Below are 23,690 nucleotides of genomic sequence, written 5' to 3'. Positions count from 1 at the left end.
AGAAGGGAGTGCTCAGTCCTCAACAGCATCTTACACTTTATCTAATACATAGTAGAACATAATAAGTGGAGGGAGTATCTTATATTGACTATATTGGCTATCCCTCTTTTATTATTTATTTAAATATTTGTATTTTATTTTATAGACAAGGTCTTGTTCTGTCGCCCAGGTTGGAGTGCAGTGGCACAATCATAGCTCACTGCAGCCTTGAGCTCATGGGCTCAATTGAGTCTCCTGCCTCAGTCTCCTGGGTAGCTAGGATTGTAGGCATATGCCACCACACCTGGCTAATTTTTTTTTTTTTTTTTTTTTGGAGAGGTGAGGTCTTGCTATGTTGTACAAGCTGGCCTTGAACTCCTGGCCTTAAGGGATGCTCACACCTCAGCCTCCCAAAGTGCTGGGATTATAGGTGTGAGCCATCATGCCCAGCCTGTATTAGTTTTTTATTGCTGTGTAACAAATTATCACATAGTGGCTTAACACACATTTATTGTCTCAGCTTCCATTGGTCACAAGTGTGGGCATGGCTTAGCTGGGTCAGGGTTCCACAAAACTGCTACAGTCAGAGTGTTGGCCAGGTTGTGTTGTTATCTGGCACTTGGGGTCCTTTTGTGGTTGTAGGACTGAGGTTTTTCCTAATCCATCCAAGAGGCAGTCTTTTTAAAATTTTTTTGAAAACAGGGTCTCACTCCATTGCCCAGGCTGGAGTGCAGTGGTGCAATCATGGCTCACTGCAGCCTTGGCCTCTCGGGCTCAGGTAATCCTCCCACCTCAGCCTCCTGGGTAGCTGGCACTACAGGCACACAGCACCACACCCAGCTAATTTTTAAACGTGTTTTTTGTTTTGTAGAGGCAGGATCTTGCCGTGTTGCCCAGGCTAGTCTCAAACTTCTGAGCTCAAATAATCCACCTGCCTCAGCCTCCCAAAGTGCTGGGATTACAAGTGTGAGCCACTGTGCCTAGCCCTAAGGGGTACTCTTGGCTTCACGAAGCTATTCATAGTTTCTTGTCATGTGGCCTTTTCACAAGCCCCCTCGTATCATGACAGTTTACTTCCAGAGGCCAATAGGAAGCTCTCTAACCCCAGTCAGCCAATACAGAGTCTTACACAACTTAATAAACTTGTGAGGAAAAAAATAAAATTAAAAAATCATGGGAATAACTTCCCATCATTTTTGCTATATAATATAACCTAATTAAGAGTGACTATCCCAGAACCCTTTCCATATTCTGTTGGCTAGAAGCAAATCACTGGTTCTGCCCTCACTTAAGGGGAGAGCATTACAAAGTTGTGACTCTCTGTATATCACCTTAGGGTGTGTCTGCCATCCTCCTATTCCCTATGAAAAGAGATGATGATCTAAATGACCTCCATAGATGGCTCTTCCAAAACTAAAACTATGCTTCAAATTACAGGACCTTAAATTAGAACTTTATAGTTTTCTTTTACATTAATAGTCTAATAAGTAGAAGTTGTTTATTAAATAAAAGTTTAAATATTCTACCTTATAGAAATGAAACAACCTATTTCTGCATTATTTTGTCTATTTCATTTGAATTCATATTTAACAAGGTTAAGATCATTGAGTCAGAAAAGTGATTTGAGTGGGAAAAAGAAGGCAGTGACATTAATTTTATGATACTAAAATTTTTTCTTAAATTTGAGAAAGATTATGGAAGTAAAAGTTAAAATACAGTTTAAAATACTAACATAAGACTTTGCAGTCTCAATAGCAGGGTTTGGCTTTTCGAGAAGAAGGAAAATGTATGTTAGAGCCAAAAATATAACTCCTTTGGCTGTGACCAGGATTTCCTCTTCCCACCTTAGGGACTAGAAAGTAGAGGTAGGAAAATTTCATTTTGGAGCCAAGTGTGACTTGTTTAGTTCAAGTCATAATTTATTGCACATACCTGAGGGACCTGAAAATAAAGAAACCCACTATGAAATGTTGATAATGGGCTACTCTGAAGGTAAGCATTAAGCTAACTTTCCCAGTGAGGATTTTTTTTCACTTCCACCTTTCCCAGATGCTTCTGATCATTCAAAAGGATATACTTAATCGTATAATAGTTAAAAAGAAAACTTTCTGTGCACTAAACCAAAGCATTTGAGGGGCATGAGAATGAACCAAGGCTTTTATATGACTAGATGTCAATGGAAAAGTATAACTAAAATAAAAGTTGTTTTCTTTTTCATGTAATTAAATCATAGTATAACAAGGTTGCCTTTTTAATGGATATCTAAAGCAAATCCTCTGGCCAATTACTATGATCTAACAATTACAGGAGTATTCAACTTTATAATTGAGGCATCCACCTCTCCAATTGGTGATATGGACATAGTTTGTGAGACATGATAAGGTACAAATATATTTAGGTTTTAAAATTGCATTTTGTTTGTATTGCCTAGCATAGTATAATAGTATATAGAAAAGTTCTCATTCGTAGGTATTGTTCCTTTACTTCTCTGAAGAAAAATTTATAAAACCATGGCATATGGCTAAAAATGTTTATATTTTTAAAATGTTGAAGTGGTGTGTTAGATTTTTATGATTGGTTTAATAAAATTCGATGGTACTTTTCATTGTCAGAAGTGCCCTTACAATGGTTAAAATAATTTATCATGCTAATAAATTTTATATTTGTGGGTTTTTTTGGTAATATAGTATGTTGAGTTATCAAACGAGATTTTATTTGGAAACTATTTAAAATTCACATAGTGATCTGAATGTCTATCTTACTATTAGCATACAATAACCATTATGAGTTCCTTTTTTTGTTTAGGAAACTTATCTTAGCTCTGAATGTACCAAACTATTTGGGTATATATTATTTTAATCAATTTTTTAAAATTACATTTATGATTGAAAAATTCAGACATCTATTTTAGTTATATTAGTTATTGACTTTATAACAAGCACGCACAAAAAAATTGATAGGCTTCCATGCATTGTTGGCATTTTATAAACCACAGAAAAAGGGTGCTTTCCCTAAAGGATAACAGCATTAATAAAGTAATAAAGCACATTAAACCATGTTAAACCAGTGCTTTCAACTGTCAAAATATTATCAGATGATGGTAATATTGGAATTAAAAAAAATTTTTTTTTGAGACAGAGTCTCACTATATTGCCCAGGCTGGTCCTGGGCTCAAGTGATCTCCTGCCTCAGCTCCCGAGCAGCTGGGATTACAGACTCTCGCCAATTGCACCTGGCTGTATTAGAATTCTTAAATCTAACAGATTTCTTTTTAAGGAGAATGATATTGTTCCATTGTTATTCCTTTTGCTTTGACAGCAATATGAATATTCACGAGAAAATGAATGAGGGCAGGAATGCAAAGGACTGTAGTATATCAAGAGGAACTTGATTTCAGAAACCTTTTAGGTAGATTCATCTGTTCCTTTTGAATAGATTTATCAATCCCTTTTGAATTACTCTTCTATCAAAATTATGTTAATGACGGCCGTGTGCAGTGGCTCATGCCTGTTATCCCAGCACTTTGGGAGCCCAAGGTGGGCAGATCATTTGAGGTCAGGAGTTCAAGACCAGCCTGGCCAACATGGTGAAAACCAGTCTCTACTAAAAACACAAAAAATTAGCTCCGGTGTGGTGGCACGTGTCTGTAATCCCAGCTGCTTGGGAGTCTGAGGCAGGAGAATCACTTGTACCTAAGGGGCGAAGGTTGCAGTGAGCCGAAATTGCGCCACTGCACTCCAGTCTGGGCGACAGAGCAAGACACTGTCTCAAAAAAAAAAAAAATTATGTTAATGATATTGAATGTTTTGTCATGCACTTATTCATTCATTTAACAAACTTTTTTTAAGAGCTTAATTTGTACAAAATGCCGTAGGTGTAAAAATGAACAAGATGCTGTCTCTACACTAGTAATGTCAATAATTTACGGAAGAACAGGAACATATAACAAGATGCTTTGGTGGAATAGAAACCAGGTGCTCAGATGCTTAGGAAAGCTGAAGTTGACCAACACCTTTTGCCTCCCTTGCAGATACCAATTTACTTGACTGACTTGCCTAAAAGGGATGGAGGAGCCAGAGAGATGAAATTTGAATCTTCTCTACAGTGAGATTCAAATATACAAACATTTGATAAAGTGGAATGGCCTCATCAGAGGTTAGATTACAACAAAACTATTCAGATTATAAAAACTATTCAGACTAGGTGCAGTGGCTCACACCTGTAATTCCATCACTGGGAGGCCGAGGTGGGCAGATCACTTGAGGTCAGGAGTTGGAGAACAACCTGGCCAACATGATGAACCTCTCTCTCTCTACTAAAAATACACAAATTAGCTGGGTGTGATGGCACAATCCCAGCTATTTGGGAGGCTGAGACACTAGACACTAGAGTTGCTTGAACTTGGGAGGTGGAGGTTGCAGTGAGCCGAGATTGCTCCACTGCACTCTAGCCTGGGTGACAGAGAGAGACTCTGTCTCAAAAAAAAAAAAAAAGAAAAGAAAGAAAAGAAAAAAAGCAACTATTCAGAATAATAAAGCAACCTTTTCTTTTTTTAATATCTGGCTAGAGCACCAAGTATTATAATAGACTCAGGGGACACAGTGATACACAACACAGTTTATAGCCCCCCATCTCATGTTGCTTATAGTCTAGCAAGGAGTATTGACATTAACGTAATGAAGAAACAATCACAGTTGTGAAGAAGGCTATAAGAAAAAGTCACAGGAACCCTGAGAACGTTATAGCAGGTCTTTGGGGATCAAGAAAGGCTTCCTGAGGAAGTGATATTTAACCTAACACTGGAAAGAAAACTAGGAGTTATGAATGTGTACAGAATGGATAAGAGTATTCTCAACAGAGAGAACAGCATGTGCTAAGGTTCTAAGGTGGAAAGAGGATAGCAGTTTCCAAGAACTGAAAGAAGCTGAAATTGTGAGTCTGAGAGAATGGCATGTGAATAGAGGCTAGGAGAGGTATTTAGGAGCCAAATCACTTAGGACTCTGTATGCCATTTTCAGGATTTGGGACATTCTAAGTTATGGGAAACCAGATCCAAGAACACAGCCTGAGGTCAGAGTGGAGTGGAGTTCTGGTTATAGTGTTGCATCTGATACAGAGACCCACCTGGATATAGCTCCGATAATAATACATGGTTACCCAGGGGAAATGGATGTGAATATAAACTTAAAGTGCTGTAATACTTAACTCTTTAACATTTAGGAGTTCAGCAACTTACTCTTGGAATTTTTGGAAATACTTAGGTTCCATCACAGATATAGAAGAAAAAACCTTGTCACCTCTAAAAGTCTAGAGTGAGTATATCCTCAATTACTTAAACCTTTTTTTCCTCCTCAGAGTACTTTTTTTCCCTCAGCTTTTTTTTTTTTTTTTTTTTTTTTAAAGATAGTTTGGCCAAAAGTATTTTAAAAGCGGTTTCTAAGTATATCTTGAAATTCCAAAATTAAAACCTAGTTTAAATCTAAGTAAGCTGTCTAGGTTAATAAATTGTATTTACCTTGGCCAGTAAAAAATGAGTTAATGAAACCCCTCTGTTTCCATCCCTTCTGAAAAACAAATGAACAAACAAAAAAACACAAAACAAATGGATGAATTGCTGAGGTTAATTTTTTAAATTCTCCATATTTTTTAAAGATATTTTGGGATCAAGGATGGAAATATTTAAAATCCCAAAATTTTAAGCAAGTTTGGTTGATGACCTTTTTCTCCTAATACTCATGTCGTTGTATTTCCTTAGCAAAAAATAAATAAATAAATAAATAAAGCCATGCCTGAAAATATTGCTGGAAATTTCTCTGGATAATTAATAAATAAAAACTTTTGGTTTTGATTTTTGAACAATTCTGAAGTTATTTTCTTGTGCTCATCTTATTTTTGGTGAGAAAAGGAACTTTGACCTTTATATATTAATTTGGCTCTCAAACTAGGTTGGAGGATTTAAAAGTGAAATTATCACCCTGAGGACTTGTAAGGTTGATTGACACTTACCTACTTAATGTTGGCATGGAGCATAATCAGCAGCTCTACCTTAAGGGCAGTGGTGGGATTGTTTTTTAGCTTCTCTGAAAATAACTAATTTTTTTCTTTAGAGGAGAATTTTAGTTGTGAATTTTAATCAGTTTATTCAGTCAAATTCTCTCAATGCCTACAGATTGTAGACATGTAGAGGGGCTTCAGGTGACTATGTCACTTTTTTTCTAACTGTAAAGCTTTAAGGTCTCAAATAACATAAGCTGTAGTAGATATTGCTGTTCCATGTTTACAACATCACTCTTTCCTGTTTTCCCCAAGGATTAAAGGCTTGAAAGCTTGGGAATGAGTTCAGTTTATACTTTCTAACTGTAGGACACATCACCCCAGTGCATCAGTGACTATAGTAAGCTATACAAATAACTCAGTGTATTTTCCTACTGCATCAAGTATACCAGATTTGTGGCTTGAAATTACTTTCAAGCTGTGTTTCTCAAACTTGGCACTATTGACATTTTGGACTGGGTAATTCTTTGTTCTGAGGAGTGTCCTGTGCATTCCAGGATGTCTAACAGCATCTCTAGCATTACCCACTAGATGCCACTAGACACCCCCCATGGTCACCCTGCCACCAGTTGTGATAACCCAAAATATCTCTAGACATTGCCATTATCTTCTGGTAGGCAAAATTGCTCTCGGTTGAGCACCACTGTTTTACATAGTGAGGCATACAAATGTATACAATAAATTAAAATTAATAATCTTCATTTGTTTTTAAATTATGGTTTATCAAGTTGAAAAATGTCCAATAAAGCACTTACCAAGAGTCTAATATACACTAAATACAGTAGATAGCTTTTTCTTCTAACAGTCTTTTGGCCTCCACCACTCCTAGCCCCTGCTTCTGACAGGCAGTGACTTTCACTTCTTTAGCTATTTTATCTGGTATTTACCTCCACATTTTATCTTTATTTAATCAGTTTTAGACATGAACTATTAAATTCCTATTTGAGACAGGATTTTACCTCACTTACTCTGCTTTTTCCTTCTTATAGCCTCCCAATATAGTTATATTACATTTTTAAATTAAATCTATAGTTATTATGTACATTATCATGACTATGAAAATACTGTTCCCTGTAATCAAATGATTTCCTTTCTTTTTTTTCTTTTTGTTTGTTTGTTTTGTTTTGTTTTTGAGACGGAGTTTGCTCTTGTTTCCCAGGCTGGAGTGCAATGGTGCAATCTTGGCTCACCACAACCTCCACCTCCCAGGTTCAAGCGATTCTCCTGCCTCAGCCTCCCGAGTAGCTGGGATTACAGGCATGCACCACCACGCCCAGCTAATTTGTATTTTTAGTAGAGATGGGGTGTCTCCATGTTGGTCAGGCTGGTCTTGAACTCCTGACCTCAGATGATCCACCTGCCTCGGCCTCCCAAAGTGCTGGAGTTACAGCCGCCTGTCCTCCTTTCTGTTTTGAACTTTAGGGTTGATAGAACCCTCCTCTCTTCCACTGCCTTTTTCTCTTTTTAAAAGATTTTTATCTAAATAAATTTGTTACCTTCCAATAGTTGTGTGCCATGCCTCTCAATACAGTTTTTCTATCAGACCTGCTAACAGGCCAGTTCTTTTTTTCTCCTGGAGACATCATTTCTGGAGCCTCCTGATCTTCTACTTCGGTCAGGGCTAAGTTGCTCATCAAGCCCAGATTACTGCCAATATCCTGCTATCATCCAATAACTGCTATCATCCTAGGAATCTGATTTGTCTGTCTTCTGTGATGGATTGCCAGTTTCCTGGGTCTCACATCTTCTTGTTTCTTGCTTACTGTTTCATCTTTGTGGTACGCATCCTCCCAACAGTTTCCTTATACCTCCATTTCCTGAGACTTTCTGAACTCCTGCAGGTCAAACTGGCTTATGTCCCAGCAGTAACTCTGTGGATACGTTGGTTTGAACTTTCTCTTTTCTGCTTAGTCATTTAACATTTGTCCATCTACCTTTTATGTTCATATATTGGGGCTTAGAATCAGATGTCTCTCAGCTTTATTGAAGTTGGAGACTGTGTTTCTCTTTCCTATTTGTCTTCTAATTTGAAGGCAGTTTCTCTGATAGGCAAGGGAAAAAGAAATGTCTGGGTTTTGTTTTTTTTTTTTTTTGACTTATTGAAATGAACTTTTTTTTTTTGACTTATTGAAGTCTGCATTACTTTCTAAGATAAAGCATGAGTTATCAAAGTGCTATGATTCCATATGTCTTATTCCAAAACTCACATTCACATTTGAAAAGCTCTGAATCAAATATTCTTGGCAATAATATTTCAAAGGTAGAAAGTGATCATATATTTTAAAAATCAAACCTTTGTGGCCAGGTGTGGTGGCTCACGCCTGTAATCCCAGCACTTTCAGAGGCTGAGGCAGGTGGATCACTTGAGGTCAGGAGTTCGAGACCAGCCTGACCAACATGGCGAAACCCCGTGTCTACTAAAAACACAAAAATTAGCTGGGCGTCATAGCACACACCTGTAATCCCAGCTACTAGGGAGGCTGAGGCACAAGAATTGCTTGAACTGAGGGGGCAGAGGTTGCAGTGGCCAAGATCGTGCCACTGTATTCCAGCCTGGGCAACACAGCAAGACTGTCTCAAAAAAAAAAAAATCAAACCTTTGCTCATGTTTGAAAGATTATATATATATTTATATATATATATAGAGAGAGAGAGAGAGAGAGAGAGTCTCTGTTGCCCACAATGAAATGCAATGGTGTGATCATGGCTCACTGCAGCCTCAAACTCCTGGGCTCAAATGATCCTCCTGCCTTAGCCTCCTAAGTAGCTGGGACTACAGACTCCTACCACCATGCCCAGCTAATTTTTATTTTGTAGAGACAGGGTCTTGCTATGTTGCCCTGGCTGGTCCTGAACTCCTGGCCTCAAGTGATCCTCCTGCCTTGTCCTCCCAAAGTGCTGGGATTATAAACGTGAGCCACCACACCTGGCCCTGAAATATAATTTGGATGTAATAATAAAAATCTAGATAGCAAAAGTGTTATACTTCATCTTTTGGACTGTGGCGGTAATAAAGTTTTAAGGTTTTAAGTATATTTTCAGTATTTTCCAGTACTCATTTAATCTTTTTTCTTATGTACATGCTTGCTCTTGCTTAGGTTTGTTTTTAGATGTTAGGGTTTAATCATATGAAAGCTGAGTCTGAGCCTCCTCTCACTGGGATTAACTTTTACTTTTTATGCTACCATTGCCAGTAACCTTTATATAATTCCCTGAGTGCCATTATGCGTCATATTACATCTTCTGGCTTCCAAAAGCCTCTTCCATGAGCAATCTTGCCTTTTTCCAGTGTTATATAAAGTAGACGTAGGTCTCTGTCACCTGCTGAATGCACCACTACTCAGTCCCCTTATTAAATCCTCTTAATATTAGCTCATTCCTTTAAGAACCTCTGATTCTATTTACTGCTTTCTTATATAAGATAATATTTTATTTTGTTAGTTGTTATTGCTAGCAAAAGTTTATTCATAGTTATTGGGCTCTCATACGTGACTTTAACAAGAAAAACTCTAGATTGTAAGATATTTGAATAAAATAATATTTAGACTAATATGGCACCAATCATGCACGCATTCTCATAGATTACACCACTAGCATATTTTATATAGTTATGCTTTCAAAAACACCTCATAAGTTGAAAAGTGACCAAAAAGTATTATGGAGGATATTAAAGAGTGCTAATGTTAGCTAAAATTTCTTAGAAAATTTAAGATCAATTGTAGAAGTTATTTTTTAAAAGATTTGTTTCAAAACTGTTTGAACACTGTTCTGTATGTATTCTGCCAATGTATATATTTTCATTGACACTTGATGAAAAAGTAGCCACTCCAAGAACCCAAGAAACTTACTTTTTAACTCACCTAAAGTTATATGCCAAACATTGAATAATGTAGTCAGAGCTCTTTCAGAAGGAATTAGTCCAGGTGGTAAAATGATTTGGGGTGAACAGACTAAGGTAATGACTATATGGCCTCCACAGCCTTATGGCTTATTTCACATACCATGCAGCAATATATTATGACAGCATTTAAAGTCCACCGAAACCTACACTGGGTTTCAGAAATGTGGGGTAAGTAATCACTTTCCTGTCCACTTACCTCTAGTATCTGATGCTTTACTGTTTCATGCATATTGTCATTTATTTCTTCAGCCAATTCTATAAGGTAAGGTTGGCACACAGTCTCCAACTTCAATAAAGCTAAGAGACTTCTAATTCTAAGCCCCTTCTTACAGAAGAAGAAATTGAGAAAGGAAATTTTAAAGGGGTACTGTGACTTGCCCAAGGTCAAACAACCTAAGTCTCAAAGCCTTGATTCCAAGCCATGTGCTTTTTCTTTTTTTCCATTATACCTTCTTCCTCAAAATAAACTATAACATGAATGGTGGCATGTTCTAGAGATGATAATTTAAACATTTGCAGTTTTGATTGAGTAATATTTTAACATGGATAACCTAACTAGATTGACACAAAGGTCATTACTCTTAAAAAGAATTTTTTAGGCCAGGCACGGTGGATAACACCTTAATCCCAGAGCTTTGGGAGGCCAAGACAGGAGGATTGCTTGAGGCCAGGAGTTCAAGACCAGCCTGAGCAATGTAGTGAGACTGCATCTCTAAAATAATTTTTTTTTTAATTAGCCAGGTGTGGTGGCACGTATCTGTAAGTCCTAGCTACTGAGGAGGCTGAAGCAGAATGATTGCTTGAACCCAGGAGTTGGAGGTTGCAGTGACCTATGACCATGCCACTGCACTCCATTCTGGGCGACAGAGCAAGACCTTGTCTCTAAAAAATAAAAATAAAAACTTAACTTAGCCCTTTACAGAATAAGCATGCTAAGATTTCTTGCATGTCTTAGAGTATTAACTTTTTAATAGGAAAAACTGGTTATATTTTTATAACCAGTTGAGGCTGAATATGTTGAGAAGAGGAGATACCTGATTTCAGAGGGATATATTTTGTTCTGTTTCTTAAGTTGGAAATATCCAGGTTATTTTAGTCAACACTGACAATTAGTGATACTAAGTTTAATATAGATTTCTCTACCAAAAGAAGCACCTTATCCAAAACAGTCTTAAAGCATATGTGAAATATATTGCTGTTACTATGTCTTGATAGATTATTGTGGTCAAGTTGTAACGTAACAGGGAAAGTAAGTAACAACTAAAAACCATTTCTAATGTGCTTTTATCATTATTATTTAAAAGGGAGCCTGGCTTCTTAACTCTTGGCAGAAACTAACTCATTTTCCCCATTTAAAAAAAGTGTATATACACACACACATACTCTATTTGGTTAACTGTGTCAGAAATCTTGAAAATATGCCAGATGAAATAAAACCAGCTATATTCTTTTTAATCTAGCTAAATTATATCACATACAAGATCTTATGCTGAGTTTATAATTCTAACCATTGGAATTTATATTGTGATACCCTGATAGAAGTGTTTACACTATGATGATACGGAGCAGCAAATGTCTCTAATGCACAGACTCTGTCTTCCAGATTTGGTTTGCTGTAAATGTTTAGGCTTTAGGCCCTGCACCTTGGCTGAAGATAAAACTGCTCTACTCGAGTGTTTGCTAGACAAATGCGTTTATTTTTCTGAAGCAAAGTTTTCTTAATATTTTTAATTACGTAGTTCAGCTGATTATTTGTCCTTAGTCTCATTTGGAGGCTTGAACTTTTGTCTTCAAGCTTACATACAAGAAAAAAATTATATTCTTCTATTGATTGCTTTCAGGAAGGCATTTATTACTGAAATCATAATATGTATTGGTATGAGCTGGGATAAAATCCACCATCTTTCATGTGAAGCAGCAGTAAAATGAAGAGATGCATTTATAGTTCCAGCTCATATTTATCACACCACTTATTTTTTCAGAAGCTACTGATAAACTTTAAAAAGGCTACTTTTGTACAAAGCTATTTAAGACCAACATTGTTGAGTTTGACTGAAAGTTGAAAAAGTCTAATGTTAATAATTGTGACCTTAATTTCTTGTTGACATATAGAGTATAATCTTTTAGATTATTTCATATTGTCTATTGCTGCTATAAGTGCTCTGCTACTTATACCGTTTCCAATAAAACCAAGGCATGGAGAACTTAAGAAACTTTCTGTTCGATCTCAAGTACATTATGATATAATGGTAAAAATCAGAATCCAAAATCATATAACTTCTGCTTGAATGCCATCTGTCTATTGGGTATTTTTACCCAATTCTAAACTGCCTCAGTCTTAATTATCAATGCCTTTGCTATTGAGGATCTTATTTCTACTTATGTCAGTTAGGTTAGATTTTGATGCAGATATATATTTATTTGCCTAAAAACTATCATAGTAAGGGTGCTTTACATTTGGTACAAACTTGACCTTCAATTATGAAATGATAAATTTTTGTGAATCTATGCAGCATCTGAACCAATGGGTTGCAAACTCAAGCAGCTACATGAATTAAACAGGTTATTTAAATGAGTGGGTTAGTTGAGGACAGTGGTGAGATAGCCAAAGTTTTAGATGGTAGCAAATAAATTTTAATTATTTTAAGCCACAGTAAGGGCCACACAAAACACAACTATGGGCCTTCAGTTTGCAACTTTTAATAAAATAGTTTGTCTTTTCCTGCTCTTCACACCCCTCCAAAATTACACATACACTAATTTATTGGGGATGGGGAGCAAGTGGTTTAAACTGTTTCTAGAAAGTACAATTAAGTATAGCTTTCTATTTTGGGAAAGGCTTGTAAAATGTATTTGAAAAGTAATATTAACTGATCTAAAAGATCATCTTCCCAAACCACACTTGAGCTCAGTTTATGGTGTTTACTTTCTGTCAAAACTTAGAAAAAACATTCACAGTTAACTTCCATAATGTAAAATGTCTGTCTCATTAGGCATTAAGGAAGCATTGGTCAACAGGTATAATGTTGTTAGATTATAAGGTAATGTGAATGTGGGCATGACCTCCCAAATAGATCAAAGACTAATCTCTTTGACAGTTACAAGATGGCAGAGCTTGCCTTGGGCCTTTTGCTGGTGCACATCGAAACTAGTTGTTTGGAAAGCATGCCTGAGAGATAAGAATGTGTTTATAAGGATGAGCAGGTAAAAGTAAAAGGTTGTCTTTTGACATTTCAACTAATCCCTTCCAGCCTTTGGTTTACTTAACATTTAGGCTATTTGCTGGCAGGAGAAACTGGCTTTTTCACATATGCTGTATGTCATTTTAAATTGGGCATTGATTTTCATACTTGATAATCCCTAAGTGTACAATGAAATAGATTCTGATGTCATTAAAATGAGGTGTACTCACTTTCTACCTTTTCTTAACCCTTAGTTTTGCTTTTTCCAATTAACTGTGAGCTCACAAAGTAATTTTTATTATTGATTAATTTAAAAAATCTGTTTATGTAATAAGAACTATTTCAAAGTTAACCTTTATATACAATTCATTTCAGGGTTTTGTTTTTTGTTTGGGAGTTTTTTGTTTTTTTGTAGGTTTTTAAACTTTTTATCTAAAATAAATTCCCCTGGGTAAAATATTGGCAGTATTTTAAAGGCCGTTTGGAGTGTAAAAGGTGTTTGAAAATTTGCAATAAATTAAAACAATGTAGCCATAAAGAAAATTTTAATTATGTTAATGAAAAATAAAAGACCAAGGAGTCATAATTTTATTTAATAGTTGCCATATTCACTCTAAATATTCCATTTATAACTAATACGTCCTAGAGCAACTGTTGTCTTTGGAACAGTGACAACTATAATGTATCAGGTCTGTCCATGGTGTAGGAAATTTTGAAAACACATAAGCTATTATGTCTGACAAAGTAGATGTCAACTTTCTTTGAGGAAAATATTGTTAAAGAAGAGAAGCTGCTTTAGTTACATTTTTGAGAGATAGGTAGGAAATACATATATTTTTCCCAGCTGGACAGAATTTTAAAAGTATTTTTTCTTATAGTCTTAATTATCATGTGCTTTATTGCTGAATTTCCAGGGAGGGTATTTACATATCATAATATTTACTATGGTGTTATGTTATCATTTACTACTTATGTTGCCCTAAAAAGCAAAGTTGGGCTGGGGGCAGTGGCTCATGCCTGTAATCTCAGCCCTTTGGGAGGCCGAGGTGGAGGGATCACCAGGTCTGGAGATCAAGATCATCCTGGCTAACACAGTGAAACCCCCTCTCTACTAAAAATACAAAAAAATAGCTGGGCATGGTGGCAGACACCTGTAGTCCCAGCTACTCGGGAGGCTGAGGCAGGAGAATCACCTGAACCCAAGAGGCAGAAGTTGCAGTGAGCCGCGATCATGCCACTGTACTCCAGCCTGGGTGATAGAGCAAGACTCCGTCTCAAAAAAAAAAAAGAAAAAAAAAAGAAAAGTTGGCTGGGCGTGGTGGCTCACACCTGTAATCCCAGCACTTTGGGAGGCTGAGGCAGGCGGATCACCTGAGATCAGGAGTTCAAGACTAGCCTAGCCAACATGGTGAAACCCTGTCTCTACTAAAACAAACAAACAAACAAACAAACAAAAATATATATACACAAAAAATTAGCTGGGCATGGTGGCGTGCGCCTGTAATCCCAGCTACTTGGGAGGCTGAGGCAGGAGAATCGCTTCAACCCAGGAGGTGGAGGTTGCAGTGAGTTGAGATCGCACCGCTGCACTTCAGCCTGGGTGACAGAGTGGTACTCTGTCCAAAAAATAAAAAAGCAAAGTCTATGTCCTTTATATGTCCTTTATATCCTAGTTGTAAAGTTTCATTTTAGAAATTTGACAGATTCTTTTGAGGGAATGTAAAATAAAAAGGGTGGGATTTTGGGTTTTTAGATTTTGGCCAGGCACAGTGGCTCACGCCCATAATCCCAGCACTTTGGGAGGCCAAGGTGGGTGGATCACAAAGTCAAGAGATCAAGACCATCCTGGTCAACATGGTGAAACCTTGTCTGTACTAAAAATACAAAAAATTAGCTGGGCGTGGTGGTGCACGCCTGTAGTCTCAGCTACTCGGGAGGCTGAGGCAGGAGAATTTCTTGAACTTGGGAGGCAGAGGTTGCAGTGAGCCAAGATCGTGCCACTGCACTCCGGTCTGGTGACAGAGCAAGACTCCGTGTAAAAAAAAAAAAAAAAAAAGCTTAGATTTTATTCTTACAGTAAGATAAAAATTTTTAACCTCCCAATTTGAAAGCTGATTTTCAGAAGTGTACTGTTCTCTTTCCTAAAGCATGTTCTTTTATTTAAAAAGGTTAACAGTGGCTGGGCACAGTGGCTCACACCTGTAATCCCAGCATTTTGGGAGGCCAATGCGGGTGGATCACCTGAGGTCAGGCATTTGAGACCAGCCTGACCAACAATGTGAAATCCCAACTCTACTAAAAATACAAAAATTAGCTAGGCATGGTGGCGGCCGCCTGTAGTCCCAGCTACTTGGGAGGCTGAGACAGGAGAACTGCTTGAACCTGGGAGGTGGAGGTTGCAGTGAGTCAAGATCGTGCCACTGCACTCCAGCCTGGGCGATGGAGCGAGACTCTGTCTCAAAAAAAAAAAAAAAAAAAAAAGTTAATAGTGTTGTAGACTACACGGAAAATACTTTGTTTTTTCTTGAGTAGGTTTACAATTTAGTAAAGTATTATTAAGTAAAATAGAGGTCACTTGAACCTAAGCACTGCAATACCATGACACTCGATTAGACCTAGACAGCTACTAAGTAACTACTAACTGCTGGTGGGTAGTATGTACAGCATGGATACACTGGACAAAGGGATGATTCACATCTGAGTGGGATGGAGCAGGATAGCATGAGATGTCATCATGCTACTCAGAACATTGGGCAATTTAAAACATAAATTATTTCTAGAATTTTTTATTTAATATTTTTGGACCACAGTTGACCGCAGCTAACTTAAACCACTGCAGCTAAGAGGGAACTACTGTATAAGTTTTGTTAATACATCTTGAAAGTCTAAAATGTTTCCAAGAAGTTTACTCTTTATTTTATTTTTTAGTTGACAGATAATTATTGTACATATTCATAGGGTACACAGTGATGTTTTGATACATATGATGTTTATTGATTAGATCAGGGTAATTAGCATATCTGTCATCTCAAACATTTATCATTTCTTTGTGTAGGGAACATGTAATCTCCTCCTTCTAGTTATTTGAAATGATGTAATATTGTTAACTATAGTCATCCTACTGTGGTATAAAAGATTAGAACTTATTCCTTCTATCTAGCTGTAACTTTATATCCTTTAACAAATCTCAGCCAGGGGCAGTGGCTCATGCCTGTATTCCTAGCACTTTGGGAGGCCAAGGTGAGAGGTTTTCTTGAGCTTATGAGTTGGAGACCATCATAGGCAACATAGCAAGAACCCATCTGTATAAAAATTAAAAAAGAAAAAAATTGGCTAGGCATGGCAGCACACACCTGTAGTCCAACCTACTTGGGAGGCTGAGGTGGGAGAATCACTTGAGCCCAGGAGGTCAAGGCTGAAGTAAGCCATGATCGCACCACTGCCGTCCAGTCTGGGTGACACACTGAGGCCCTGTCTCTCAAAAAAACAAGACAAAAACCAAATATCTCCCCATCCCTCCCTTCTTTCTCCCCTTCCCATCTGCTAGTATCCTCTGTTCTACTTTTTATTTTTATGAGATTAACCTTTTTTTTTTTTTTTCGAGACAGAGTCTTGCTCTGTCGCCCAGGCTGGAGTGCAGTGGCACAATCTTGGCTCACTGCAAGCTCTGCCTCCCGGGTTCATGCCATTCTTCTGCCTCAGCCTCCCGAGTAGCTGGGACTACAGGTGCCCGCCACCACGCCCAGCTAATTTTTTGTATTTTTAGTAGAGACGGGATTTCACCGTGTTAGCCAGGATGGTCTCGATCTCCTGACCTGGTGATCCGCCCGCCTTGGCCTCCCAAAGGGCTGGGATTACAGGTGTGAACCACCACGCCCGGCTGAGATTAACATTTTTAAGCTTCCACATATGAGCAAGAACATGTGGTGTTTAACTTTATGTTTTTTATTTATTGCACTTAAGGTACTGTTCTCAGTTCCATCCATGTTGCCGTGAATAACAGTATTTCATTCATTTTTATGACTGTTTAGTATTCCATTGTGTATATATACCACATTTTCTTTATCCAGTTATCTGTTGTTGGATACCTAGGTTGATTCCATATCTTGGTTATTGAGAATAGTGCTGCAGTAAACATAGGGGGGCCAATGTCTCTTCAATATAATGATTTCCTTCAAGAAAGTAACTCCACATATCTTTATTTAGGCTTCTACTACAAAAATACACAATTGGCCCTCTGTATTTATGGGTTCTGCATTTGTGGATTCACCTAAGTGTGAATAAAAAATATTTGAAAAAAAATTGCTTCTGTACTGAACATGTACAGATTCTTTTCTTGTCATTATTCCCTAAACACTACAATGTAACAACTATTTGCATAGCTTTACATCATATTAGCTATTAAAGTAATCCAGAGATTATTTAAAGTATAAAGGAAGATATGCATAGGTTATGCAAATACTAAGTCATTTTATATCAAGGACTTGAGCATCCATGGATTTTGGTATCTGAGGGAAGTTCTGAAACCAGTCACCCATGGATACCAAGGGACAACTGTAGCATTTGATATACTTGTCCTGGAATAGTACAGTTGCACCAGATTATTACCTGGAGACAATTACTAGGCCACAGTGCAGGGCGAATAAACTCAAACAGAGCTCAGTGGTCACACTGAGTTAAACAGATAAAGTTTAGGGAAAGTCCGTGGCAGCTAGAATTTGCAAGGCAGAGTACTAGAGAGGATGGAGCTACATAGAGAGAAAGCTCCAGGTATCTGCACAGGTGTCCCCTTGAGTTTTTGGTCGAGTACTGATTGGCATATACATGAGAGGAAGCTACATAAGGCCAGGGAAATAAGTAGGCAGAAAAATTCCTAGAGCTCACAGAGTCTGGGAATAGTTTGAGTTCCCAGCAGCCAGAAGAGAAAAACTTCATAACACATGGGGTACTTGATACAGTCATCAGTAGAGTTTCACCTTTGTATGGGGGATAAATTAGCCCTAGACTAAAGGCTGCTCTTGACTTTCCCTAACAAAGCTGCCAAAGAATGAACTGGTTCCAAGTACCCTAATTGCATTCACAACAAAATCCAGTAACCACTGACTTAATGCCCACAATGTCTAGTATCCAATCAAAAATTAGCAGGCATGCAAAGAAGAGAATTTAACCCGTAATACAGAGGAAAATCAATCAATAGAAACAAAACCAGAAATGACAGAGATGTTAGAACTGGCTAGCAGACAAGGATTTTTAAAATATCTTATGTTTTATGCTCTGTAAGTTCAAAGAAGATAGAAGAAAACATGAGCATACTGAAAAGAGAAACAGAAGCTATTTTTTAAAAACCTATGTGAAATCTCTCAATATGAAACAAAAAATACACTGGATGGATTAGACACTGCAGAAGGAAAATTTGGTGAACTTGAAATCTTATAAATAAAAATTATCCAAAATGAAGTGTAAAGTGAAAAAAAAGAGGGTCAGTGACATGTGGAGTAATATAAAGTAGTCTAATAGAGTTGTAATTGGAGTCTAAAGAAGAAGAAAGTGTTTCAAGGTGGGAGAATATATATATTTAGAGAAATAATGGCTGAAAAATTTTCAAGTTTGATAGAAACTATAAGCCCACAGGTCCAAGAAGCTTAATAAAACTCAAGCAAAATACACACAACAGCACATTGTAATCCAATCCAAAGTCGCTAAAAGAAAGGGGGACATTACAGAAATAGGACAATAGCATATTTTTTATTCAGAACTATGCAAATAAGAAAATAATGAAAAGCCATCTTTAACAAAAGAAAAAAACCTGTCAATTTAGAATTCTTGATCAAGTGGGACAATCTCTTAAAAATGAAGATAGTGAAGGCTTTTCAGAAAAAACAAAAGCTGAAAGAACTCATTGCTAGCAAACCTGCACTACTAATATTAAAGAAAGTTCTTCAGGTAGAAGAAAAATGATACCAGATGGAAATTTAAATCTACGTAAGAAAAAGAGAGTGCCAGAAATGGTAAATCTGTGGGTAAATACAGTATCTTTTAAAAGATAATCTTTTGGGACAAAACGGAAATCTGAATAAAATACATAGATTATTTAATACTAATGTACTAATGTTAATTTCTTAATTTGACATGAGCTATAGTAATATAAGATGTTAACATTAGGGGAAATTAGGTAAAGGGTATAAAGAATCTCTGTACTATCTTTGGAACTTTTCTGTAAATCTAAACTTATTTCAAAATTATAAACTTATTTAAAATTAAAAGATAATGTACTGTTTAAAGCATAATCAAAATGTTTTATGGGTTTATAGCATGTATAAAACTAAAATGTATGGCAGCAATAGCATAAAGGACAATAAAAGGAAATGGAAGTATATTGTGGTATTGTTTTTACATCATATGTGAAGTGGTAAAATATTATTTTAAGGTAGACTAATAAGGATGTATATCATAAACCCTAGAGGAATCACACACACACAAAGACATAGCTAATAATCCAGTAGTGGAAATAATATGGAAGCATTAATTGGGGGGGGAACTTGATTGATCCAAAAGATAAAAACAAAATGGTACAGATTGGGGGATGGGGGGGAAGCAAGGTGGTAGTCTTAAACCCAGTCATAACAATAACTATATTAAATGTAAATGGTCTAAACATTGCAATTAAAAAGCAGAGATTACCAGACTGGATAAATGTAAAAGAATGAACTACTTATAAACCTTTCAACATGAATGAATTCTAAAAGTATATTAAATGAAAAAAGTCACAAGTCCTTACATAGTATATGATAATATTTATATGAAATTCTATAAAGCGCAAAACAGAAAGCAGATCAGTGGTTGCCAGGGCCAGCAGTGGAAGAAAGAAATTTACTGTAAAGGGATAAGAGGGAACTTTTGGGGGTGATGAAAATGTTCTATATTATGATGGTGGTTACATTACTATATATGTCAAAACTCATCTACTTGTACACTGAAAATTGTGTGGATTTAATGAATGTAAGTTCAATAAAACTGCTTGAGATCACACAGCTGATTAGTTATATGCATTAGGTAATTTAGGGAATGTGAAGCTAAATAAAACTATTTTAAATGAAACGAAAAAAATCAGTACTGAAAAACAAAATAAAATCTCTACCCTAAAAATATGTATATTCAAACTGTTAGAAGTTAATATGATGTTTAAAATGAGCTTTAATTATCTACTAATTTTTAAAATATATTTTAAAATTATTAGGTTGAACTAAAACGACAATACAATGACCACCATTCAAAATTGAGAGGTCTTCTACCTGGCCGTCAGTGGTATGAAATTCAAGCATACAGGGCCTTAAACCAGGCCCTTGGTAGGTAAGTGGAGTGAAATTTAATATAATATTATCTGTGACAGGGCTATATATATAAAGCTAGTCTTGCTACTTTACTCTTTATAATAAACTTGGTAAAATTTTATTTAACTGGAACTGTAGGAACTGGTATGTATTCAATGATAGCTGTCACAAGGAGAATTTGAAAAGAGTAAATAAGAATAAGTTATTCCCAAAACAAAACTCACAATTTGCTAAAGTTTAAAGAAATTTTATGTTTGATCTAACAATGAATAGCACACAAAGATGCTCAGTAAATATTTGTTAAAGAAAGCTTATCAAATCAAAAAAGTTTTGTCTTGTGAACATCAAAGCTCAGATAACAATTTTATAGATAAACAGACCTCTCTCCTCACCTCCCCCAAAATGTCAGGGAAGAAAATTGATATACCAGCCAGTGTGAGGGAGATATTCTATTTGAAAGTGTACTTTCAGTATGGAATCTGTGTATCTGTTAAAATATCATCAAATAGAAACAAAATCTATTTTACTGCCCAGTGAGCTTTTGTAGTTGCACAATTTTTCATTCTGCTTCTATGTAAAGAAGACATATGACAGAAAAAAATATCATTTTCATTTTAATGTTATTTGTAAGGTTTAGATAACAATGTGATTACTATCTATACTTTCTTGTGTCTTTTATGTATAGTGATAATGTTGAAGGATAACATTGAAACTGAAGGATATTTAATAATTAAAGAAAAAATAAAATAATTACTTTTTATTATTATTATTATTATTGTTTTAGACAGTCTCACTCTGTCACCCAGGCTGGAGTGCAGTGGCGTGATCTCAGCTCACTGCATCCTCCACCACCCGGGTTCAAGCAATTCTCCTGCCTCAGCCTCCTGAGTAGCCGGCTGCGCCACCATGCCCAGCTAATTTTTGTATTTTTAGTAGAGATGGGGTTTCACTATGTTGGCCAGGCCGGTCTGGAACTCCTGGCCTCAAGTGATCCACTCACCTCAGCCTCCCAAAGTGCTGGGATTACAGATGTGAGCTACTCGGGAGGCTGAGGTAGGAGGATCGCTTGAGCCTGGGAGGTGGGGGTTGCAGTGAGGCGAAATCATGCCACTGCATTCCAGCCTGGGCAACAGAGCCAGACCCTGTCTCAAAAAAAAAAAAAAAAAGTTAGCAAATCATTGAAGAAGGGTTAAAACAAGCTATAGTCGTGATCCTAAAGAATTAACACCAACTAAACATTTAATCATGATTCTCCTACTTCTGAATATTCTTGCCCATTAAGATTTGTGCTTTGTGAAACTCATTTTTAAATCATCATTTTATACAGTCATGCATCACTTAATGACAGGGATATATTCTGAGAAGTGAGTTGTTAGGCAATTGCATTGTTGTGGGAACATTATAAAATGTACTTACAGAAATCTAGATAGTATAGTCTACTACACATATAGGCTATATGGTATAGCCTATTGTTCCTAGATCACAAACCTATACAGCATGTTACTGTACTGTAGACAATTGTAACACAAGGATAAGTAATTGAGTATATAAATGTAGAGAAAGTACAGTAAAGATATGGTATAGAAATACAGTATATTAAAAATGGTACAAATGTATATGGCACTTACGACGAACAGAGCTTACAGGACTATAAGTTGCTCTGAGTGAGTCGACCGAGTAGTGAGTGAAAGTGGAGGCCTAGGACATTATTGTACACTAACTGTAGGCTTTATAAACACTGTACACTTAGGCTATACTAAATTTATTTATTTTTATTTTTTCAATAAAAATTACCCTGAGCTTATTCTGACTTTTTCTTTTTGAGAGATGGGGTATTACTATGTTGCCCAGGCTGGTCTCGAACACCTGGGTTCAAGCAGTCCTCTCACCTTAGCCTCCCAAGTAGCTGGAACTCCAGGCACACGCCACTGTGCCCAGCTTACTGTAACTTTTTTACTTTATAAACTTTTTATCTTTTTTTTTTTTTTTTACCTTTTTGACTCTTTTACAACACTTAGCTTAAAACACAAATTATACAGCTGTACAAAAATAATTTTTTATATCCTTATTCTATAAGCTTTTTCTATTTTTTAAATTTTTATTTTTTATTTTTTTACTTTTTAAACTTTTCTGTTAAAAATGAAGACATGGGGAACGCAATGGCTGAAGCCTGTAATCCCAGCACTTTGGGAGGCCAAGGTGGGCAGATCACTTAAGGTCAGGAGTTCGATACCAGCCTGGCCAACATAGTGAACCCTATCTCTACTAAAAATACAAAAACTAGTTGGATGTGGTGGCAGGTGCCTATAATCCCAGCTACTTGGGAGGCTGGGGCAGGAGAATTACTTGAATCCGGGAGGTGGAGGCTGCAGTGAGCCGAGATCACCCCACTGCACTCCAACCTGGGTGACAGAGCAAGACTCCATCTCAAAAAAAAAAAAAAAAATGAAGACATGAACACTCATGTAGTAGCCTAGGGCTACACAGGATCAGGAGCATTAATATCCCTGTCTTCTACCTCCATGTCTTGAATCACTGGAAGGTCTTCAGGACCAATAAATAACATGCATGGAGCTGTCATCTCCTATAATAACAATGCCTTCTTCTGGAATTCTTCCTGAGGCATCTGCCTGAAGCTGTTTTATAGTTAACTTTTTTAAAAATATAAGTGAAAGGAGTACACTCTACTGATAAGAAGTACAGTATAGTAAATACACAAACCAGTAACATAGTTATTATTGTTATCAAGTATTATATACCATACATAATTGTATGTGCTATACTTTTATAAGACTAGCAGCACAGTAGGATTGTTTACACCAGCATCACTGCAAGCACTTGTAATGCATTGTGCTATAATGTTACAATGGTGACATCACTAGGTGATAGGAATTTTTCAGCTCCATTATCATCTTATGGGACCACTATCATATATGCACTTCACATTGACTGAAACATCATTATGTGGTGCATTACTATCCCTTAATTTCATATTGTAGGGCATCAACGTCCAATTTGTAAATGCTATAATTAGGTTTTGTGCAAATTAATTTTTTTTTTTTTTTTTTTGAGATGAAATCTCGCTCTGTAGACAGGCTGGAGTACAGTGGCACAATCTCAGCTCACTGCAACCTCTGCCTCCTGCATTCAAGTGATTCTCCTGCCTCAGCCTCCCAAGTAGCTGGCACTACAGGCTCGCACCACCACGCCCGGCTAATTTTTGTATTTTTAGTAGAGATGGGG

At 36.7% G+C, this 23,690-nt stretch overlaps 1 protein-coding gene across 2 annotated transcripts in view; it reads left to right on the top strand.

Annotated features, from left to right (window-relative positions):
• The window catches only part of BRIP1 (BRCA1 interacting helicase 1), a 182,223-nt gene that overhangs the window by 127,126 nt on the left and 31,407 nt on the right, over window positions 1–23,690 (top strand). For both annotated transcript variants that reach the window (XM_054457133.2, XM_063655630.1), the window contains exon 17: window positions 20,354–20,466. In XM_054457133.2, coding sequence (XP_054313108.1) covers window positions 20,354–20,466 — 113 coding nt within the window. The remainder of the gene's footprint in view (window positions 1–20,353; window positions 20,467–23,690) is intronic.

The sequence above is a fragment of the Pongo pygmaeus genome, chromosome 19 (genome assembly GCF_028885625.2).
Source record: "Pongo pygmaeus isolate AG05252 chromosome 19, NHGRI_mPonPyg2-v2.0_pri, whole genome shotgun sequence".
Classification (NCBI taxonomy): domain Eukaryota; kingdom Metazoa; phylum Chordata; class Mammalia; order Primates; family Hominidae; genus Pongo; species Pongo pygmaeus.
Note: the sequence above shows the minus strand (reverse complement) of the source record. Positions and strands in the feature narration are given on the sequence as shown.